The sequence below is a fragment of the Pinus tabuliformis genome, chromosome 4_2 (assembly GCF_031772625.1).
Source record: "Pinus tabuliformis cultivar Carrire ecotype Pingquan chromosome 4_2, CPIR1, whole genome shotgun sequence".
NCBI classification, from domain to species: domain Eukaryota; kingdom Viridiplantae; phylum Streptophyta; class Pinopsida; order Pinales; family Pinaceae; genus Pinus; species Pinus tabuliformis.
The window spans coordinates 520216200-520238065 of record NC_142304.1 but is presented as its reverse complement, the minus strand read 5'-3'; the positions used below and the strand labels follow the sequence as shown (position 1 = coordinate 520238065).

Here is a 21866-nt window from a genome sequence, read left to right as displayed (position 1 = left end):
AGTGATCCAGCTACTGAGAGGATATTGCAGCAAACATCCTAAGCTTTGGGATGAACCAGTGTGGAAAAAGTCCCGATAAAATCGGGATTTATTCCCCAAAACGCGATTTTTTCAAGAAAAGGATTAAATCGGCCGATTTTTTGCCGACTTTTTAAGAAACGAAAAAATCGGGATTAAATCGAAAAAGTCGGGATTAAATCGGGACTTTTTCCAAAAAATCGTGGTAGTTTCTTTAATGATTTTTTTTTCTTTGAAAAAATCGGGATTTTATTGAAAAAATCGGGATTTTATTGAAAAAGTCGAGATTTTATTGAAAAAGTCCGGATTTTTTTAAAAATGAATATTTTTGTATTTTTTTAATTTTGCCGACTTTTTTGAAAAACTCCCGACTTTGCCGAGTTTTTCAACTTTTGGACCCTTGCCGAATTAATCCCGACTTCGACTTTTTCCACATTGGGATGAACACTTGTGTTATGTGCAGCATGCTTACAACAGAGCCAAGCACTCTTCTACACAGAGATATCCTTTTGAGCCCTGTTTTGGTTTCACACCAAGGTCTCCTTTGGATTGTGTCTTTGGTAAAGATACCATGGTTGATGGACACAGTGATGTGGACAAGGCAACTAGGTTAATTGAACAGATCCAGGAGATCCATCAGGCAGTACAGGAACAGCTGGAAAAGAGCCAGGCCAAGTACAAGGCTAAGCATGATAAGCATCGGATGGAGCATAGTTTTCAAGTTGGAGACCAAGTTTGGCTGTATATCAGGAAGGATAGGATGTAAGGTGAAGGTAAAAAGCTAAAGCCCATCAGGTATGGACCTTTTAGGATACTTGAGAAGATTGGTGAAAATGCTTTTCGCCTTGATTTACCAGCTTACATGCACATCTACTCAGTCGTAAATGCAGATTTCTTGAGATTGTTTGAACCTTCAATGATTGAGGACCTTGAAGAGCAAAGTCAATTGCCTTCTATTGATGACCTGCTACCTGAATACCTCAATGAGTTGCAGGAAGACACAGTGTTGGACAGGAAGGTGAGGACAACGCGCAGGGGAGATGTTGAGTACCTCAGGATTGGACTCAAAGGCAATGTTGTTAAAAGCGCGATCGGGATTTAATTGGCGCCGGGAAAAAAGCGGAAAAAATCGTTAAAATCGGGAAAAAATCGGAAAAAATCGGGAAAAAATCGTTTGGCACAAAAATATTCATTTTTTTTCATTTTTTTTCATTTTTTTTCAATTTTTTTAATATCTAAACCATCTACAACATAAAATAAATACATTGACACATAAATATGATAAAAAAACTAATATATAAGATGTTTAATATCATTTCTAGCGCTAAAATCACACATAACATTGAATCATGTCCTGAATAGTAAGTCCTAAGTCCCAACTCAGCCTCAAAATATCAACAAAAAATATGATAATGTATCTCATCATGTCATAATGTCATATACAATAAAATGAAAGTCTAAGACTCTAATCCTATTGATTTCCTCTGCCCCTCTTGCGAGAAAATGTCACTGCTTTCCCTTTCCCCCTAGATGAAGATGCTGGTGCCTGTGGTGGTGGAAATGGCAGTGGAGTCTGACGTGCTCTAGAAGCTGAAGAAGTAGCTGTAGAAGTAGCAGCTACTGTAGGTAGACGGAGACCACGTCCTCTAGTGGTAGCCCGGGTAGGCGGTGTCACCTCCTCCTCCTGCTCCTCCAACTCCTCCTCCTCCTCCTGCTCCTCCAACTCCTCCTCCTCCTCCTGCTCCTGCTCCTGCTCCTGCTCCTCCTCCTCCTCCTCCTCCCCCTCATCCTGCACTAACCAATCCTCAGTGGGATCCATGAGAGGCCTCTCGGTCTCAACCCTCCATTCAGCAGTGGTGTCAATCTCATCCAATGAGATGGCTTCCATATCAGGTGTCTTGTCTAGTTGCCTCACCCACAATCGAAGATTGTAGTAGACATAGACCATGTCATTAAGTCTACGGGACTCCAACCTGTACAAAGTTCATGAAATAATAATTAATAATTAATATTATAAAAAAAAATATTGTTTAATGAATTCAAAAATTTATTTGGAAATTTGCAATATTTTAAATGTTTAAGTGTTAAGTTGTTAACCTATTGCGCTTCTTGTTGTGTATTTTTTCAAATACACTCCAATTGCGCTCACATCCCGAGGAGCTGCATGTTTGGCTGAGGATGCGTATGGCAAGCTTTTGCAAAAGGGGTACTCTGCCACCATACATCTTCCACCATGCGGCTACAACAAAATTACAAATAAACATAAGAAAAAAATGGAATTTGAAGAGACAATGAAATTTGAAACAAAGTTACAAACTAAAAAATACCTGGCATTTTGGCCGTCCTATCAAAGATAGCCATATCAAAGCCAAATGTGCCACCTGACATCTTATACGTCTCAATTTGTTTAGAGATCTCCATACGTTGTTCTGGAGTTCTCACCATCTTCTGGACACAGGTTAATAATCCATCCATGATCTCAGCATCAAAATCAAACCCACATGCATAAGAAAATGTAGGGTTCAGGAAAAGCCCAGCAGCATGAATGGGACGATGGAGTGTGTTGTTCCATCGCTCATCAATGACGTTCCATAGAAGGAGTTGTCTCTGGAACCCATCATCTCCCTTGTCATCATAGTAGGACCGAATGGCTTCTTTGGCCCTGTCCATGGCTTCATACAAATAGCCCATTGCGGGCTTCTCACCATCTACCAACCGAAGAACCTTTACCAAAGGTTCAATGACAGCGCACACCTCCTGCACTCCCGCCCAGAAGTCTTCTTGGTATGAAACAAGTCTGCAGACGGCCTCTCCTTCTGGTTTGCGGCTCATTGGCGAAGAACGCCACTCCTCTGAAACAAACATTCTCTTCAAATCCCACATAGATTTCAAGAGGGATTGAAGAGATATGAAACTCGTCGCAAACCGTGTAATGGCGGGGCGCACCAACTCTTTGTTGTTGGTGCATTTTCTCATCAAGCTAAGCACAGATGTGTGATTGTAAATAAATTTTGTGATGCTTTTTGATGAGTCAACAGTCTCTTTGACAAAGGGAATTTTCCCTATGTCCTCTAACATCAAATCAATACAATGGGCAGCACAAGGTGTCCAAAATAAAGTAGGATGCCTGTCCATAAGCATTCTACCAGCAGCAACATAATTTGCAACGTTGTCCGTTATGACTTGGACAACATTTTCTGCACCCACCTCCAAAATAAACACATCCAGCAAATCACATAAATTTTTTGCATCTTTGATTTGATGAGTTGCATCAATAGATTTGATAAACATAGTCCCCCTGGGACAACTAACCAAGAAGTTTATAAGGGTTCTCCCCTTTTGGTCAGTCCAACCATCTGACATAACAGTGCATCCTGTTTGTGCCCAGGATTCCCTAAAATCCTCCAATCTTTGGGTGCAGTCACGCTTTTCATCTTGAAGAAGCCGGCCTCTGAAATCATGAAGAGAAGGGATTTTGTACCCCGAGCCAACACTGGCAATAGCATCAATAGTAGGTTGGAAAAATGGATTATTCCTTACAATGCTGAAAGGAATATCACTCCAGAGGAGAAATTTTGTCATCAACTTGTCAGCTTGTTCTTTTTCAGTTCTTTTCATCATTGAACCGATAGTTGGTTGTGCACCAGGTGTGGTTCGAGGAACAAAAAATGATGATGCAGCTACCGGATTGACTGACGCTGCAGTAGAACCAGTGCCACTTGGCCCACTTCCTTCAGCTGACCTTTTTAGTTGCCTTTTGAGTTCTTCTTTGGCCTCTTTAGAGTGCTCTAATTCTCCCAATGCTCTCATGGATTTTCGGATAATTTCAGCATTTGTATTAGGACAGGGCACCACATCACGTCCAGGGATTTGTGCAAGGTGGAACTTCAACCTGTACACCCCCCCGAATATCTCCTTTCCACACAACTTGCAATACATGTTTTGTCTATCATTCGGAGTTTTAGGGTCACCATATTCCCAGAAAGGATCCAATTTCCTTGGCATGTTTGTTTTTGAATTTTGAATTTGCAAACCTATGGAAAAATAAGGATTAGGAAATAAGAATTTAGGATTACATAATACAAATTACAATTTAGCATTTACAAAATTACAAGTTAATTATTTCCAAAATCCCAATTTCCAAACCCAAGTTACCCAACCAAATGCCAATGGCAAATGCCAAAAAACAATGAAAATTCAAAAAAAATAAACAATGTTTAAAAAAAATGAGAAAATAAAAATAAAAAATTGGTTCTCATAGTCATAACAAATAACCCATCCCAAATCAATGAAAAATTTCCAAAAATTCTTTAAAAACAATGAAAAACAAAGTTTTTATAGAAGCAAAACAAAAAAAATTAATCTACATACCTGGTTTATGGACAAATTGGTGATCTTGGCTTGGATTCCTCCTAAAAACGCTTGGATTCGCTCCCAAATCCGACGGCAACCCTTCAGCTCCTCTCCCTCACTTCTTCTCCTCCTCCTCCGCGCGGACTGCTCAATGAAATAAAAAAAAAATCGATTTTCCATATAAAAAGGCCGCTGCCCCCGTGCCCTGCGATTTTTTCCTTAAAAATCGCGATTTTTTCGAAAAAATCGCAATTTTTTGAAAAACTCGCGATATAAAAAAAAGTGCCGATTTTTATCGATAAAAATCGCGATAAAATCGGTTTTGCAAAAAAATCGCGATTTTCCGATAAAATCGCGATTTTAACAACACTGCTCAAAGGTTCAAAGTCGAGCAGCGCAAAGTGGATTGAGATTGGACAAGTGAGAAAACAGTATCCTCACTTAGTCGATGCTTGAAAACCAACTTTTGGTGGTCCAAAAGCTTTTTCAGTGGGAAGGCCATGATCCGAATTGGATCCATAGAAGACTGTCAAAGAACCATGATTGTAACAGGTTGAACAAATCGCTAAAGAAATCCATAACAGCGATCAAAAACACCCTAAACCAGTGGAAATGGCAGCCAATGTGGAACGACGAGGACCTCGGTCAAAGCGCGCTGACCCAGGGCCATGGAGACTGCGCAGGAGGCCAAAGTAGCCCCTAGGAGCCCCGGAATGGGAAAAAAAGGTGATTTTTTATGCGCAATTAGCGCTTACCGCTAATCGTGCATGCTAAGCGAAGAGGGCCGCCAAGGAAAAGCCCGAGCACTCGGTCGCGTGGGAGAATCAAAGGATCGCGGGCGGAAAAGGAAAAAGCGCTAAACACAAACGGCGGGACCCGCGCTCTGGAAACCGGCGGTTTTGATCGAGGCGCCCTTAAACGGTAAGAGGTTTTGGATGAAAGCGGAGCGATTCCATACAACGATCGACGCGTGGCAAGCGGAGGTGAGAGAAAACCGTTGTTGATCGCACGCTATCGGTCGAGCAAGTCAACCGCGTGAAACATGCGTATGGCGTTGGATCTAGAGGGCCCAGATCGGACGGCTGAGATCGTGCCCGATGGAGGAAGCGGAATCGACAGGGAATTAAGCCGCGTTTTAAAGGGATTTGGAATCCGTTTGACCGCCACGGTGGAGGAAGAACGCATCCACGACGTAACTGAAGAAATGAACCGACGAAGCATGCTGGCACCGTTTAGAGGAGGACAAGTGGCCACTCCCTGAGCGCTGATGATGACGCCGAACAGGGAACTCCAAGCGCAGCTGTAGAAGGTGAAGAGACAGAGGCGGAAGAGGAACCAAACAGGCATAGGATTCAAATGGCTAAAGCCATGAACAGAGGAAGAAGATAGTCAAGTTGAGTTAATCGAAGTCGAGAGACGGAAGAAGTGGAATAGTGAACCCTGAGAGGAGGACTGAACACAGAGAACAGTAAAGCAGAGCAGAAGGAGACAGAGGGCCAAGCTGACCAAAGGCAGCATTGAGCACCAGAGAGCTTGAAGATTCAAGCCATCCCATAGAGGAATCTGTCCAGACTGAGCATCACATTTGGCTCTTTCCACTGTAGACCAGAAGGTCACAGAGCTGGTAGGAAGAAGAAGAGTCTGTGTACTCCAGTGGCTTGGGGAATCCAAGGACCACCCTGCCAAGCAAAACCTACTTCAGGTGAACTCACATTAAGTCCTTGTATTGTAAATTCTCTGCCCGAAGGCACAATAAAACAAGGCCACCACTGGAAGCTGCACCGGAGACGTAGCCCAGGAGAATAGGGTGAACTCCTTATTAAAATTGCTTGTGTCTTTGTGATTTCTTACTGTATTTCTCTGCTGTCTTTCCCATTTTAATGTCTGTGTATTGGCAATCTGATCGATCAGTTGCTTCAATAACACAGAACACACACCAGCACATGAGTCTGTAATACCTTTGTTTAATAAATCTTTAACTGATGTCCCTCATAAGGTGAATATCAAATCACTATTTCAGACAGCGACAGAGAAACAACGCAGGCAAAAGGAACATTCCACAAGTTTGCCGGCACCTTGCTTCAGACAGTGACAGAGCAACAATCGCAGAAAGGAGCATGACTCACGAAAGTGGGCGAAAGCAACATGTACATATATACCTAACTTCCTAAGTCTTGTTATGTTTACTTTTCATTGTCCTATTATGTTTTATTTATGTTTTGATATTTTTACTCGTAATGCATTTCCTTAGCGCGGGATAAATGTATGCTGATTCCTAAGTCCTATTATGTACATATATTACATATATCCTAAGTCTTGTTATGTACATGGTCTCCTCAACACAAGATAAATGTACAAACTTATATATGGATAAAATGTACCGACTTTTTCTATATATCATTTTTATTTTTGGTAATTTGATATTTATGGATAAAATTTTATTATTGGCTTTCAAATTTTTTGTTTAAATAATATTATTGTTTTGTGAACAAGTTATTTAATAATTTGAATTTTAAAATGAAATTGTCAAATTAAAAAGATTAAGTAAATTAGTCATAAATTAAAATATAAAATGTATTTTTAATTCAATAAAATTGAAGTAAATTAGTTATAAATTAATTTATTGTACATTTTTTAATTTTTTATTTCTTATATGTTAATTTGTTTTGAAATTTATTTATTTTTGAAATTTTTTATTGATGTTTTAGTATTCCATAGGTTACCAAAGTGGTTGGGTTTTAAGTTTTAATTTTTATGTAATTTTATTTTTTATTTTGTGTATTGATAATAAATTATAATTTGAATTTTATATGCAGTCACACACTATAGCCTACAAGGCTACAACCTATAGAAATGGAACCATCATGGCAGAGTGAAGGGGAAAACATCAAAACAGAACCAAAATCTCCTCTATGGCAGTATGTAGAGATTATTGGAAAAAGTCCTGAAGGTGGTTCATATAAATGAAAGTGCAATGAATGCCAAAATATCAAAAATGGCTCATATACTAGAGTAAAGGCCCATCTGACAGGATAAACTAACATAGGGGTGCAAGTATGCACCAGGGCAAAAGATGCAAATGGCAAACCTGGCCAAGGTTTGAGTCTTGGAAAAATGAAATTCTATGCATCTTTGCAAGATGTTGCTGATAGGAAGCTTGCTAAGGGAAAACACCATGTGCAAAGCTCTATAACTAAGCCTCCATTGCCATCTAGGTCTGCTGCCACAACTAATAAAAGCCCACTCTAGACCCTCTTGAAGCAACTTTCAATAACCAGGATATAGACACAGCCGATGAACACGTAGCTCGTTGCATCTATGCAAATGGGTTATCATTCAACTTGGTGCATTCTCCTTATTGGCAATAAATGATTAAGGCAATTAATGAAGCGCCAAAAGTGTACAAGAGCCATGGATATGAAAAGATCTGCACTACTTTGTTGACATTGGAGAGACAATCTATGGATAGACAGCTACAGTCAGTCCGGGATATATGGGCTAAAACAGAGGTGTCCAATCATTTCTGATGGATGGAGAGACCAAAGAAACAGCTCGTTAATTAATGTTATTGCAATATGCCCCTAAGGGTCAATGTCTTTTAAGGTTGTTGATTGTAGTGGGATAGAGAAAGATGCATCTTTCATATCCACAATTCTTATTGATGCAACAGAAAGTATGGGGCCACATAATGTTGTCCAACTCATTACAGACAACAAATAGGTTTGTAGAATTGCATGTTTGCTTGTGGAGGGTCGATATGATCACATTTTTTGGACTCCATGTGTAGTACATTCATTGAACCTTATGTTTGCCATGATTGGTGAGATTGAATGGATTGATGAAATATATGTAGCAACAAAAGAAATCCAAATGGTCATAACCAATTATTCAATGTCCCAGGCCATATATTGAGATTTTGCAAAGTTCAAGCTACTGAAGGTACTCTTTTTTAATCAATATTATTTGTATTGGAAATTCTTAATTTTAATTACAAATTTATATATGATTTCTCATTTGAAATTTGACTTTTTGAAACTTGTAAGTTGTTGAAACCCATTTTGCCTCCCACAATCTCGTCATAAAAAGGCTTGTGGAGGTGAGACAAGCATTACAAATGATGGTCATTGACCCTCTTTGGGAATCATGGAGGACTTCCACTTTCTATAGAGGGAAAAAAATCAAGTCCAACATTTTTGATGATGCATGGTGGGACAAAGTCCAATACCTTCTATGGTTTACTGAACAAATCCTGACTTTGATCAGGTCATTTGCCACAGATACACCTTTCTTGGGGGAAGTTTATGAAAACATTGATAGTATGTTGGAGAGGATAAGGGAAATTATCAAAGCACGTGAAAATGACCCTTTTGAAACATTTTATTATTTAGTGAAGGGCATAGTTACTGAAAGGTGAAACAAAATGACCACACAATTTCACCTTTTGGCTTATGCATTGCACCCCAAATATTATCATTCCAAAATTTTGTCTTTACCTGGTAGAACATCACCAAACGCAATTTCGAATTGATACAAGAATACAAGACAGCTTTGAGGAAAGTGTATAGAGATGTGGGAGTTGCAATGGAAGTACGTCTAGAATTTGGAGGATTTGTACAATCTATTGGTAGCGTTTTAGATGCAGTAACTATGTATGATCGAGGGAATCTTGATCCTATTACTTGGTGGGGCTTCCATGGTGGGGATAGCATTCATCTCTCGACTCTAGCCACCTGGTTGTTATCACAAGTTGTTAATTCCTCATCAACTGAGAGGAATTGGAGTACATATGGCTTCATCCATTCAGTGAAGCGAAACAAGCTAGGAGCGGCAAATGTTGAGGATATTATGTATGTTCATTCTAACCTCCGTCTTCTATCACATGTTAAACCAGAGTATAAAAAAGGTTAAGCGCAAGATGTGGGATGTAGAGCCTGGGATCTCTGACTTGAACCTGACACTGAATGCCATGACTCACCTCAACCTACTTGAGGATATTGTTCCACCACCAATCCAACCTACTAATGCAACTTCCTACATTCCAAGACCCCCATCATCTATTCATGATGTAGAGTTGCAATATGCAGAAGAGAATGTAGATCCATTTGAGGATATGTAGTTAAACCTACTGCACATTATGATATTAGTAGAGTGATCATGGATGAAACACTCATTTTTGTACTTACTATTATCATTTATGATATTATCCTTTTGTATGAGGGAGGATGCATCATTTCAGTGTTTCAGTCTTCATATTTATAATATATCTAATGGTTTCAGTTCTAAATGTTGTGATTTATAAATGGATTTGATTTTTAAGCTCAAAGTGTTTTTTAAAATTTTAAAAATATTATTATATTTTTGTATTTCACATATCCTTGCCATATCCAGATCCTAGATTTTCAAAAATATAGCGAAACCGGATCTGTATCTGTATCTGAATCTGAATCGTGGTAACATAGATATAACACCTAGTACCCATCCCACACATACCTTATTAAATCTTATTGACAGATTTAGATTTTCTGATAATTCCCTGTAATTAATTTTATATATAGAATCTAGATAAGAAAAGATCATAGCTAATGTTCTATATTGGAAACATACTTATGCTACTTGCTTTTGTCTGACATTTTTAAATTCTGCATGTCCCTCCACCTTATGTCGAGGCTTGGACTCAGCTATTTATCAGTGACTATCAAACTCATCATTCTATTGCATTTTAAGCAGTGAGTCAAAGCTGCAGCAGAGTATATGGAGTGCCATTTAGGACTCATACCTTGAAGATATGAAATGCAGATGATTGAATATTTTTGCTGGGATCCTGCAGAAGGTATAACCAATTGTATAGGAATATCACTAAAATTATCACAAATGTAATACAATAAATTCCATTATTCAACAATCTAATTAGACACTTGATCCCTAACTCAGATCAATGTTATCAATTGCAAATACAAAGCAACGCATACTCAAGAAACAAAATCTCACTTGTATCAACTCTCAACACACCTTAAGCAATGTCATCATCATCTTCAAGTTTCGTACTTCAGAAATATACTTCATCATAATTGCTGCATTTGGACGCTCGAGGAGAAATTCCGAAAGCAGCTGGAGAAGAACATCACTATAAAGTTTATATACAGCAGCAGCTCATTTAGCTTCAAAACCGTTGTAGAAAGGGAAACTTCCAATAAAAAACATGTAAATGTTTGAGAAATCTAACCTTTAGAGATTGCCGCCTCGTTACATAGTTGATGGATGTCAAAAATTTATCATAGAGTCCAAAGAACTAAAACAGCAATTGGAACAGAACACCATTAAGAATAAACTAGACCCTCATATACAATTTGTCCAACGTAAAAATCTCTGTAAAGTCGTTTATATATAGCATTCAGTGAGCCGAAATACAATTTCAGTATCAGTACTTCCAAAGAAATTTTAAAGATTTGACTTAACAAGAGAGGAAAAAGGAAATGACCAGCTAATCATCTAGCATCAAGTAATACAATATTTACAAGGATAGGGTATAAGGAAAAACTGTACCAGCATACAGATGACAAACCTGTGTATAATTTGTAGTCAGGTATTCAGCCACCACTGTTTCATGCCTTGTAAGCAGTTCCTGCCCACAGCAAAGCAAGAGATGATCAACATCTCATTTGATCTGCTTTTGTGATGATCGACTCTCAATTGTTTTTAAGCCATACAAATCAGAATATATGAGATAGAGTGGAAGCCCCAGCAAATCAAAAAAAACACAATTGCAGATTAGAATAACTCATTTTACAACAATCAGAATATTTTTAAGGACAGGTTCTAAAAGCAAAATGAACTAACCTTGAAAGTCATGAAAGCATCTGAAGCAATATCAAAGTTTGGAAGCTCAACATATTTGAAAAACAACTCAAAGCTAGCTGACTCCAACATGTATCTGAGACAAGAATACATATCAAACAAAAATTCTGATTTTTGAAATAGAAACATAATGATAAGATGATGTATAACAAAGATTCTTGAAAAACTTCTCACATAAATAATCTTGCTAGACTATTTTTCCAACATCCATTGGTCTCACCTACTGCAAAAAAAGAGAATCTAGAAACAAAAGTTCTCTTTTTTCTCAAATTTCTTGAAATGAAATCTCAAGCAAGTTTATTTTCAAAAAATTCACAGGTTGCTTGATAGTTCTCCACAGCTCATGGTTGTTGAGTGATAAAAGGTGTCTTTTTAACTCCTAATTATCTTCACATTAGTTATCAATCCGGGTAAGACTTTCTATTTCAAGAGTGTACACAGTATGTGGTGGCTATTTACTCAAAAGTAATACTTCTAAATTGCAGTACAGTTCTTTCAAATACAAGAGTAAATGGATGCAGCTAGTGAAGTCGAATTACAATTAAAAGAAGGCTTAACTTACTAATGAAATCAAATCAGACATTCATTCAAGTATCAGTCAAGAATACAGTAGCAATAACTCATTTCTCTTTTAACTGATTGATGTTCCAAATATAATTTCTAATCTAAACAGCAAGAATCTCAATCTGAGAGCGTAGATAGTAGTAATCAATGCTCGTTACAGTAGAGAATCTCAAGATAACATGCTGAACTAAATAACTGGATTAGAAATAACAATAATAGAATGCTGAATTTAAACGACTCAATCTGAAATACCAATAACAGAATCAATATTACTGCAGAATGTAAAATAGAACAATTCCGTTAAAGCTGAAAATATGAAACAGCAACACTATGCGATTACAGTAAGTGGAAATCAAACCAAACCATCACACGACAGAAATCATAAAAGAATGGTACAGGAACAGCAAGTGAATCCACCAGGGCCAGGCCCTTAGCCGCCAGTGAACACCGCCAGACTACTTCAGTATATGAGAAGGAACAACAACTGTTCTATATATTAATCATTTGCAAAATAGTTACAGCCAGTTCGTACTCTTGTTTCAACAATGAGAGTCGATGATCAAAGTACAAATGCAATAGTAATTCTTGAATAATCTCTCATTTTTTCTTCTCTTTACAATCGCTGCCTTTTATAATGGCAAAGCGGTAAGAAGGATAAACAGTAACAGCGATCCCTCAGGATCAAGAGATCCTGAGGGATTCGCACAATCTTCCAACTTTAGTTAGCTTTCCTTCCTTGAGCTGATGCTGTGATTTACTTTGTTCTTATCCATAACTGCGCGCTCCATCCTTGGCTTGCTACCTATATGCTATTTCCTGGTTAGGGAACAGCAGTTGCTGCATTTCGTCTTTTTCCTTTCCTTGGTTAGGGACGGCAGTTGTTCCATCTCGTCATTTTCCTTTTCTTGGTTAGGGACAACAGTTGTCCCATTTCGTCTTTTTCTTGCATGAAGAAGGACAGCAATCAACTAATTCGTGATAATAGATAATTTCCTCGTTTTCACCATAATCCTTTGATATATTATCATTTTAGGATATAAAAAGAATATAACTAAAGAAAAGGATGATGAAATAAGTAAGATATGCATACCTTTTCCATAGCTCAACACACTCCCCTGCTTACCCTTTTTCATGCCCTCATGAAAACCATGTAATTTGTATGCAAAGCAGTTAAGGAATAGGCTGGGGAAGGAATGTCATGAAGTGGTCTGAAACCATGATTTTTAGCCAAAATTTCAAAGATGTGCCCTGTCTGTCCTTCAGGTAATTCATATATAGCTTTATACCCGTCGGCAGGATACCAGACAATAGGGCTTCGGAACCTATAGCCTAGCCATATGGGCCTTCCCTCAAGATGAGGTTACTATAAGTAACAAAGGGATCTGCAGCCAATTTAAAGTTTTTATAGTTAAATGGTTCTCTGTCCTGTACATTACGATTGGAAACTATCCATCTAAATTTAGCTGCTGTCAAGGAATTTTCTTTGATAAAGAGAAAATACTCTACCCCTTACTGGACAATTTCTTTGTGAATGGGCCTCAAAATCTGGATTACTCCTTCCTTTTGCATCAAACTTTTGTGTTTGGCCATCATCTGTAGTGGGTTTTCCGATTCACCCCTGACCCAAAGGTCCAACCCATTTTCCTGCCTCTGGAAAGCATTATGGGCTTTGAACCATTTCAATTGGTTAGCAACAAATGAAATGAAGGCTTGAAATTGTACATCCCCCACAAAAGGACTGGGATTCTTCTCCAATTCTCCTTCTAACACAAAATTGTGTAAGTAGAATTCACAGAGTAATCATTGAACTTTCACTCCATGGTGTTTACAGCAGTTTATGACATCTTCAACAGTTTTCAATTCTATGGTGTTTACAGCAGTGATTTTTAACTGTAAATACCTTTCTAACAAAAATAAAGCGTAGTTATTGGCAGGGGACCTGCATGCTAAAACATTCGTGTATAGTGAACAAAGAGTATCCACTTGACGCATGACTGTCTCCAGTCTGATCTTTATTTTCTCAGTTCTTTCTTCTGCCCTCCGATATTTATCGAAGGCCTCACTTTTCGACGCATTGATTTCCCGCAATTTCCTTTGTAATTCCTGGTACCTCTGTTGGGGAACAGTTTCTTCCTCAAGCCTTTCTATGGTCAGCTGAGCCTGTGCCAGATTTTCTTGAAGATTTGTTATATAAGGGTCGCTGCACATCAAAATATCTTTGGCTTGGACATCTGTCTGGGTGTTTTTATTATGAGACTGAATACCTATAGTCTGCATTCTTTTATTATGGACAGTTGGTCTTTCTGTCTGGGTGGCCGCGCTGTTGGAGGGTATCACCCCCGTTTGAACCGCTGCACTACAAAAATGTACATTCTCCGTTTGGGCAGCTACTTCTGTAACAGTTGCATGTTGTTCCTTATCAATTTGAATGAGTATGGGCTTAGTTTGAGTCCCAGTAACCCTTGCATCATGAAATTCAGTTTGAATGGCTGCGTTCACCATTTTCGGGGTTCTGCTTGAAACTTTCCCCCTTTTCAATGTCCTTATCCTTTGCCGAAGTCTTTTAATTAATTTTTGCAGCCTTTGTTGTTCCTTTCTAAACCTTTCAATTTTGCTTTTCTTTTTTTTTGGGAGGAACAGCTGTTTCACTAACCGTTTCTATTCTTAGCGAGCTTGGTTGCTCACCTGGGCTTTGTTCTTCAAAGGCTGTGTCTCTAACCTGACTGGTTTCTATTTCCTCCGTTTGGCCCACACCTTCTGTGTTTAAATTGACCCCACTAGGTTCTTCTGGAAAGGTATCCCTAGTTTGGTCCTCCTTTTCCTAAGTGACTTCTGCCCCTGTTTCTACTTCACCAATTATTTCTTCTGATATACTCCTATTGTGGGCAAAGTTTTCTTCCGATTGCTCTACTTCAACATTGAGGTTGAGCGGGCTTTCGGGCTGTATATATTCACTCATATTGGTCAAAATCTAGGTCAATTCAGCATCATGTAGTAAATCTTGTGGTGGATTTGTGCAGGGAGTTAAGGGAAGTTCTGTTTCATCCCTCTCCTCTTCACTAGTATGCTCTGTTTCCTCCTCAAGTTCTGATTCTTGGTTATCTCTTCCTTCCAGCTATAAGAGTTGCTCATTTTCAGGGCTAGATAATTCTAAAGGTTGGTTGCTGCTACCCAGGAGGTTTTCAGCTGTTCCCAGGCTTGTCCTTAATCTGGAAGAGTGTCTACATTTTTGTGGTCTGTTCGTTGTGCTAGTAGTCCTTTTCCTTTTTGGGGCAGGTAAGGCTAACCCCCCTTCTATAGTAAACACTAATTCTTCCCAACTAGTTTGCTGCTGGGCAAGGTTGTAGCTTACTATCAACCTAATTAAACAATGATGACTTACAACACTCTCTATATGCCGGGACTTCTTTATGCTTTGAGCAGCGTCATGCAACAAGAAATTCAAATATGCAAGTAGGTTTACAGAACATTTGTGTTTTAGAACTGTTAATAATTTAAGGTGGCGTGGTCTTACCACATCTTTTCTTCCGTCGCATGTGATATAGCTATAAACGACTCTAGCCAGCTCTATCCATGGTTCTCCCAGAGATGAAGGTTGAACTCCTTTGCCTTTGACAACCAGGTTCTTTCCCTCATCCCAAAAGGTGGCAATGGCATCTTGTAGCCTCAATTTTTTATGCGTCCATATGGGTCTGACTACTAGTAATCCGGACACCTCAGCTATTACTGCATTCGTTACTGTTATTCACCTTCCTCTTATTATAGAATGATCATCCTGTAAATTCTGTAAAAATTCGATGGCCACAGTTTCATTGGGTTGCTGCAGTTGTGTAAAATATGCGACCCATCCGACCCGTACTAGAATTTCTTGGGCGGCATCGGAAACGGCTAGTATCAGTGGTTCCCTGCGCACTGATCGTCCTTCCATTTTGCCTGAATTTTGCACACTGTTAGCTTAACACAGGTAACACAGCACTACGCAAAGCCAGCAATGGAACAGCAAGTTGTTAATATTAGATAATACTTTTTCAACATAGATACTGTTAAAAACTTGCCATTATGGGATATCATAAAGCCCGGTATGACCAAATAAAGGACTGACACACATGCAAAAGTGCTTTGGAAGTCACCCGTGCCCCCCTTTAAAATGATAGGTCGCCTTCAACCGGTTAAATGAAGGAACGACGTATAGGCGGCAATGTACAGTAGTGGTAAGAATTGCAAGATATACATATTTATGATAAGATCACAAAAATATCGGATTTGCAGAAATCAATGCATAAAATGAAAATTATGAATAAATGTGGAGATGTCATGGAGTGATTTGAAAAGGGAGAAAGGACATCTGACGTGAATGTGATGCTATGCGGTCATTATTCCACTTAAACTATTATGATTGACTTTTTTAAGCGATATTTCATGCATAAAGGTTCAAAAAATGAATTAGTAACATAATTTCTTTGTAATAAAGATAAATAAATAAGAAAAGGGAGATATAATCACTATTGATGTTGAAAATATGACTCCAATACCATCAAAAGAGCTTATGTTGCCCACAAGTGTTCATAACCTTGACAGAGTTTCTTTTTCACCCTTTGGAACCATGATCCTTTATGTATAATTAGGAAAGTGCCTTGTGATGTCAGAATGGAGGCCATTGCACTGGCTTGGTGACCAGATGGATCACAATGTCATTCACTGGGAAGGAGTGAAAGGTGGGCAGGCCAGCTCGTGATGAGACCTCTTGTTCCAAGTACTTTTATTTTTCTAATGTGTCCATTGGATCATATCCCTGGTGTGGTAGCCATAGTGGGAACGCCACTTCACTGCTTCCTTATGATCATGGTAGGTTGGCTCATGATGAAACCCCCTATCCTCCATCTGACAAATCATAGAATTGTTAGTAAATATTTTTTTTTTCTTTCCTTCTTTTTTTTTCTTTTAGATAGCACTTCCTATTTATATATAGAGGGTGGCTCAACACTCCTTAAGAGTAGGGAAAGTGGAAGAAGTCTGAACATACCAATAGAAGAAAATATGCCTTTATTCTTATTCAATAATAATAAGCAGAGAGAATTATGGGAATTAGGGAAGAACTAGCATGGTACAAATAATCAATCAATTTGAGTTATAGTGAAGATAAGGACAGCACAGTGATATAGATGGTTGTGTCCTCCCCTTTTCTAATCAATACAAAGCAATCTCATTAAAGATAATAATTTTTCTTTGATTTGCTTGTTCCAGTAACCTTTAAGTTTTGTATCCTTGCATATATGTTTGTATTCTTGCCTTTAGACAATCATAAAGAGTGAAACCATATTCACAAGAAGCTTATTTCCTAGAGAAAAACCTCTAAAAAAAAAAAGTGATGTTCTTTAAGAGGAACAGCAAAAAAAATACACAAAAAAAAGGTGTTGTTCCTTAAGAGAAACCGCCGCTATTCCTTAGGAGGAACAGCAAAAAGAGAAAAACTGCACACAAAACTGTTGTTTCTTAAGAGGAACAATAGTTGTTCCTTAGGAGGAACAGCGAAAAAACGGACGCAAGCGAAAGTGCTAATCCTTAGGGGGAACAGCATTAAAACAAATCGAAGCAAAACTATTGTTCCTTTTAGAAGGAACAGCAAAAAGACAATAATGACAAAACTGTTGTTCCTTAAATGGAACGACTGTTGTTCCTTAAGAGGAATAGCAGTTGTTCCTTAGATGGAATAGCAAACAGAGAAACACGCGAAACTGTTGTTCTTTAAATGGAACGACGTTGTTCCTTAAGAGGAACAACAGTTGTTCCTTAAATGGAACAGTTAAAAGACAAAAAAAAGAAACGGCTGTTCCTTAAATGGAATGGTTGTTGTTCCTTCAGAGGAACAGCAGCCTTTCCTTAAATGGAACAGCAAAACGACAAACGAACGAAACTGTTGTTCCTTAAATAGAACAACAAAAAGACACAATTGAAACTGTTGTTCCTTAAATGGAACGATTGTTGTTCCTTAAGAGGAACAGCAGCTGTTCGTTAAATGGAACAGCAAAAAGACAAACAATCAAAGTTGTTGTCCCTTAAATGGAACGGTTGTTGTTCCTCTTAAGGAACAGCAATTGTTCCTTAAATGGAACAACAAAAAGCAAATAAACGAAACTGTTGTTCCTTAAATGGAACAGCAAAAAGACAAACAAACGAAACTGTTGTTTCTTAAATGGAACGGCTGTTGTTCCTTAAGAGGAACGGCAGCTATTCCTTAAATGGAACGATTGTTGTTCCTTAAGAGGAATAACAGCTATTCCTTAAATGGAACAGCAAAAAGACAAACAAACGAAACTGTTGTTCCTTAAATGGAATGGTTGTTGTTCCTTAAGAGGAACAGCAGCTGTTCCTTAAATGAAACTGCATGAAAATCGTATATACAAGGGACTGTTGTTCCATAAATGGAACGACAGTTGTTCCTTAGAGGGAACAGCAGTTGTTCCTTAAATGGAACAACACGAAAAAATGAAATAAATAGAAAATTTGTTGTTCCTTAAATGGAACGGTTGTTGTTCCTTAAATGGAACAACACGAAAAAAATAAAATAGACAGAAAAATTATTGTTCCTTAAATGGAACGGCTGTTGTTCCTTAGAGGGAACAGCAGCTGTTCCTTTAATGGAACAGAGCAAAAAAGAAAATATGTACACAAAATTGTTGTCCCTTTAGAAGAACGGCAGTTGTTCCTTAGGAGGGAACAGCCGCTGTTCTTTAAATGGAACAGCCAAAGAAAAAAAAGGTTCATTTATAGTTTATACAAGCAAATTCGAATAGAAAGAAAAATTTATATACAAAATTCAAAACGAATGAATTGTTCAGTGGATTGATGCTGAGGATGGGTTATCTTCCTCAGCGAGAATTTGCATGGTGGAATCTTCCCGTAACTGTTGGCAAAAGGATTCCTTGGTAAGCAGCTTGCAATAAAGTCGCACTCGATGACCATTCGCTTTAAAAGAATAGCCAGATCCATCAATGGTTGCCAACGTAATGGTGCCATTATCATGCACCTTTTGTATCTCATAAGGTCCTAACCATCTGGTCTGGAGTTTTTCGGGGAAATCCTAGAACCTAGAATCATATAGGAGTGCCCAATCTCCTTCGTGGAAGATCTTCTTTTTAATAAGGGCATCATGCCATTTTGCTCTTTCCATTGGATTAATGCAGTGTGCTGAAGAGCTGATAGCCTGATTTCATCTAGTTCATTGATTTGTTGTAATCTATTGATCTGAGCTTCATTTAAATTCAAACCCACCTCCTGAGCTGTTCTTAATGTTTGTATCTCGAATTCGATTGGGAAGATGGGTTCTTTACCAAATACTAATTGATATGGTGAATATCCCGTGGTATTTCTCCATGTTGTGCAGTATGCCCACAAGGCTTCTGGCAATCTAGAAGCCCAGTCACGTCTGTGTGATGCAACTGTCTTTGTAAGTATTGCCTCAATTACCTTATTAGTACTTTCTACTTGGCCATTTTCCTGTGGGTGGTATGGAGTTGTAATTTTGTGGAGAATATGGTAATTTCTCAATGTTGCAGCAATCTTGTTGCCTACGAATTGCGGTCCTCCATCTGTAATTATGTCTCTCAGCAGGCCATATCGCACAAATAGTTGGAAAAGAAAATGTATCACTGAATCCTCAGTAGCCCTTGGTAATGCCTCTGCCTCGACCCATTTAGTGACATATTCTGTTGCAACCAATATGTATGTTTTTTTATTAGATGATGGGTTGATAGGACCAATAAAATCTAGCGCCCACCACTCAAAAGGTTCAATTACTAATTGCGGATTTAGAGGCATCTCATTAGATTGTCCACGGCGCCTCATCCCCTGGCAGCGATCACAGGCTTGAACAAACTTTTTAGCATCTTTAAGGATAGTGGGCCAATGACAACCTGTTTGTAAGACTTTGTGACCAGTTCTGTGGTCTGCAAAATGTCCACCACACGGCCCCTCATGGCATGCTTTTAGAATGTCAAACACTTCATCTTCCCGGACGCATCTTCTAATGTGCATATCTGCTCCTGTATGGAATAAATAGCCCCCGATCCAAGAGAATCGGGTACTGCGTTGCACTATTTGTTTTCTTTCATTAGGCGTCAGGTGCTTGGGTAATTTGCCTACTGCCAAATAATTTGCAACGTCCGCATACCATGGCGTTCTGACAGTAACAGCAAATAAATGTTCATCAAGAAATTGATCCTCAACTGTTGCTGCGTCAGCTGACTTTGGCATTCGTGAGAGAAAATCAGCTACAAGGTTTTCTTTCCCAGGTCTATCCTTAACTGTGATGTCAAATTCCTGCAAGAGAATCAACCATCTTGTCACTCTTCCATTTGTAACAGGTTTATTCGCTAGATATTTAATGGCAGAGTGATCTATATATAAAACTACAGGATATCCAGTTATATAATGTCTAAATTTATTTACAGCATATATTACAATTACAAATTCTTTTTTAGTCATATTATAGTTCAATTCAGTAGGAGATAGATTTTTGCTGATATAATATATTGCATATGGCTTTTTATCTTCTTCCTATCCAAGAATTGCTCTGATTGTTGTGTCTGAAGCATCAGATGAAATCTGGAATGGCAAATCTCAGTTTGGGCCCCTTAGCACTGGGGCTGTTGATACAAACCTTTTTAAATCCTCAAAAGCGTTGTCACATTTATCTATCCAAATGAAATCAATATTTCTTGTTAGTGCATATAATGGTGCAGCAATCTGAGAAAATTTCTTTATAAATCTTCTATAATAACTAGAAAATCCCAAAAAACTGCGTACCTCTGTTTGTGTGGTAGGGGTAGGTATTAAAAGAATTATCTGAATTTTAGCCGGATCTACCTGTATTCCAGCTACTGAGATATAATGACCCAGGATGAGGCCCTCGATCATCATCATGTGGCATTTTTCATTTCTTAAACAGAGTCTGGTGGCAATGCATCTTTGCAGAACTTTCTCTAATGTTTGTAATGCTGGCTCGAAGTCATCTCCGTAAGGTGTAAAGTCATCCATGTACACCTCGAGCCCTTCATTTATCAGATCTGAAAAAATGCTAAGTATATCCCTCTGAAATGTGGCAGGGGCATTACACAGCCCAAAAGGTAGGACCCTGTAAGCAAATGTTCCCCAAGGGCAGGTAAAGGTAGTCTTATCCTGATCTTCAGGGGCAATCTGAATTTGATTGTATCCGTTGAAGCCATCTAGGAAAGAAAAGAATTTTTTTCCTACCAAAGTGTCCAAGACTTGGTCAATGAACGGAAAGAGAAAATGGTCTTTTTGGGTTGTTTTATTAAGCTCTTTATAGTCAACACATATACGCCACTTTCCATTCTTTTTCGGCACCACTACTAATGGAGAGACCCATTTGCTGTCAAATATTTGGTAGATAAAGTTTACATCTAACAATTTTTGTAGTTCAGCTTTGACAATATCTTTAAGATGAGGATTTAACCTCCGTTGAGGTTGTCGAACGGGTCTGGTATCCTTTTCTATATAAATGTGGTGCATGCATAACTAGGGATCAATCCCTTTCATGTCCGGGTAATCCCATGCAAAGGCTTCTTTATATTTTCTCAGGAGTTGAACAAGTTTTTGCTCTTGGTCAGCAGTCAGGTTTTTGTTAATATTCAAAGTTTTTCCTGGCTCAATTTCTATGGTTTTGCTATTATAAACAGAGGTAGTTGGTATTGATTGATCGTTAGTATCTTTTAGGGGATCTTCTTCTATTTCGCTATCGAATGCTGCTTCGATCATGTGACATTTGAGATGGGATCCGACTTCTGGTTGGTTAATGTAGGTGTTGATGATGTCATCTTCTGTTTGATCTTTAAATTCGAGAGCATCTTCTATGGTTAGGGGTGATCTAATGTTTTCAGTTAGATATGATACAGGTTGTTTTCTGGTTTTGATTATTGTTAAACTTGGCTGGGCAGGAGGATATAAGGCTAAATTCTTGACATTGGTTCCTCTTGTTATGGTCATGCTGCCTCTTCGGCAACTGATATAGGCATCCGCGGTCGCCAGCTAAGGTCTACCTAAAATGAGTGGGTGTC

At 38.5% G+C, this 21866-nt stretch overlaps 2 protein-coding genes across 5 annotated transcripts in view; both read right to left on the bottom strand.

Annotated features, from left to right (window-relative positions):
* LOC149170270 (Mo25 family protein) overlaps positions 1-21866 on the bottom strand; it is a 279598-nt gene that overhangs the window by 63665 nt on the left and 194067 nt on the right. For all 4 annotated transcript variants that reach the window (XR_016259858.1, XR_016259859.1, XR_016259860.1 and 1 more), the window contains exons 5-9: positions 11209-11302; positions 10934-10993; positions 10595-10660; positions 10381-10479; positions 10148-10192 (exon numbers count right to left, since the gene is read on the bottom strand). Coding sequence is in view for 1 of the 4 variants with exons in the window: in XM_089428974.1 (XP_089285100.1) it covers positions 10148-10192; positions 10381-10479; positions 10595-10660; positions 10934-10993; positions 11209-11302 (364 nt within the window). In the remaining 3 variants the exon portion in view is untranslated. The remainder of the gene's footprint in view (positions 1-10147; positions 10193-10380; positions 10480-10594; positions 10661-10933; positions 10994-11208; positions 11303-21866) is intronic.
* On the bottom strand, positions 1814-3828 carry LOC149170271 (uncharacterized). Its single transcript, XM_089428074.1, has 2 exons — positions 2116-3828; positions 1814-1991 (listed from the first exon to the last, which is right to left on the bottom strand). The coding sequence occupies exon 1, from the start codon at positions 3826-3828 to the stop codon at positions 2335-2337; it is 1494 nt and encodes a 497-aa protein (XP_089284200.1). The 3' UTR covers positions 1814-1991; positions 2116-2334.

Excerpts from the sequence above, each read along its gene's own strand:
- LOC149170271 (XM_089428074.1), bottom strand. The coding sequence starts at position 3,828 with ATGAGAGCATTGGGAGAATTAGAGCACTCTAAAGAGGCCAAAGAAGAA.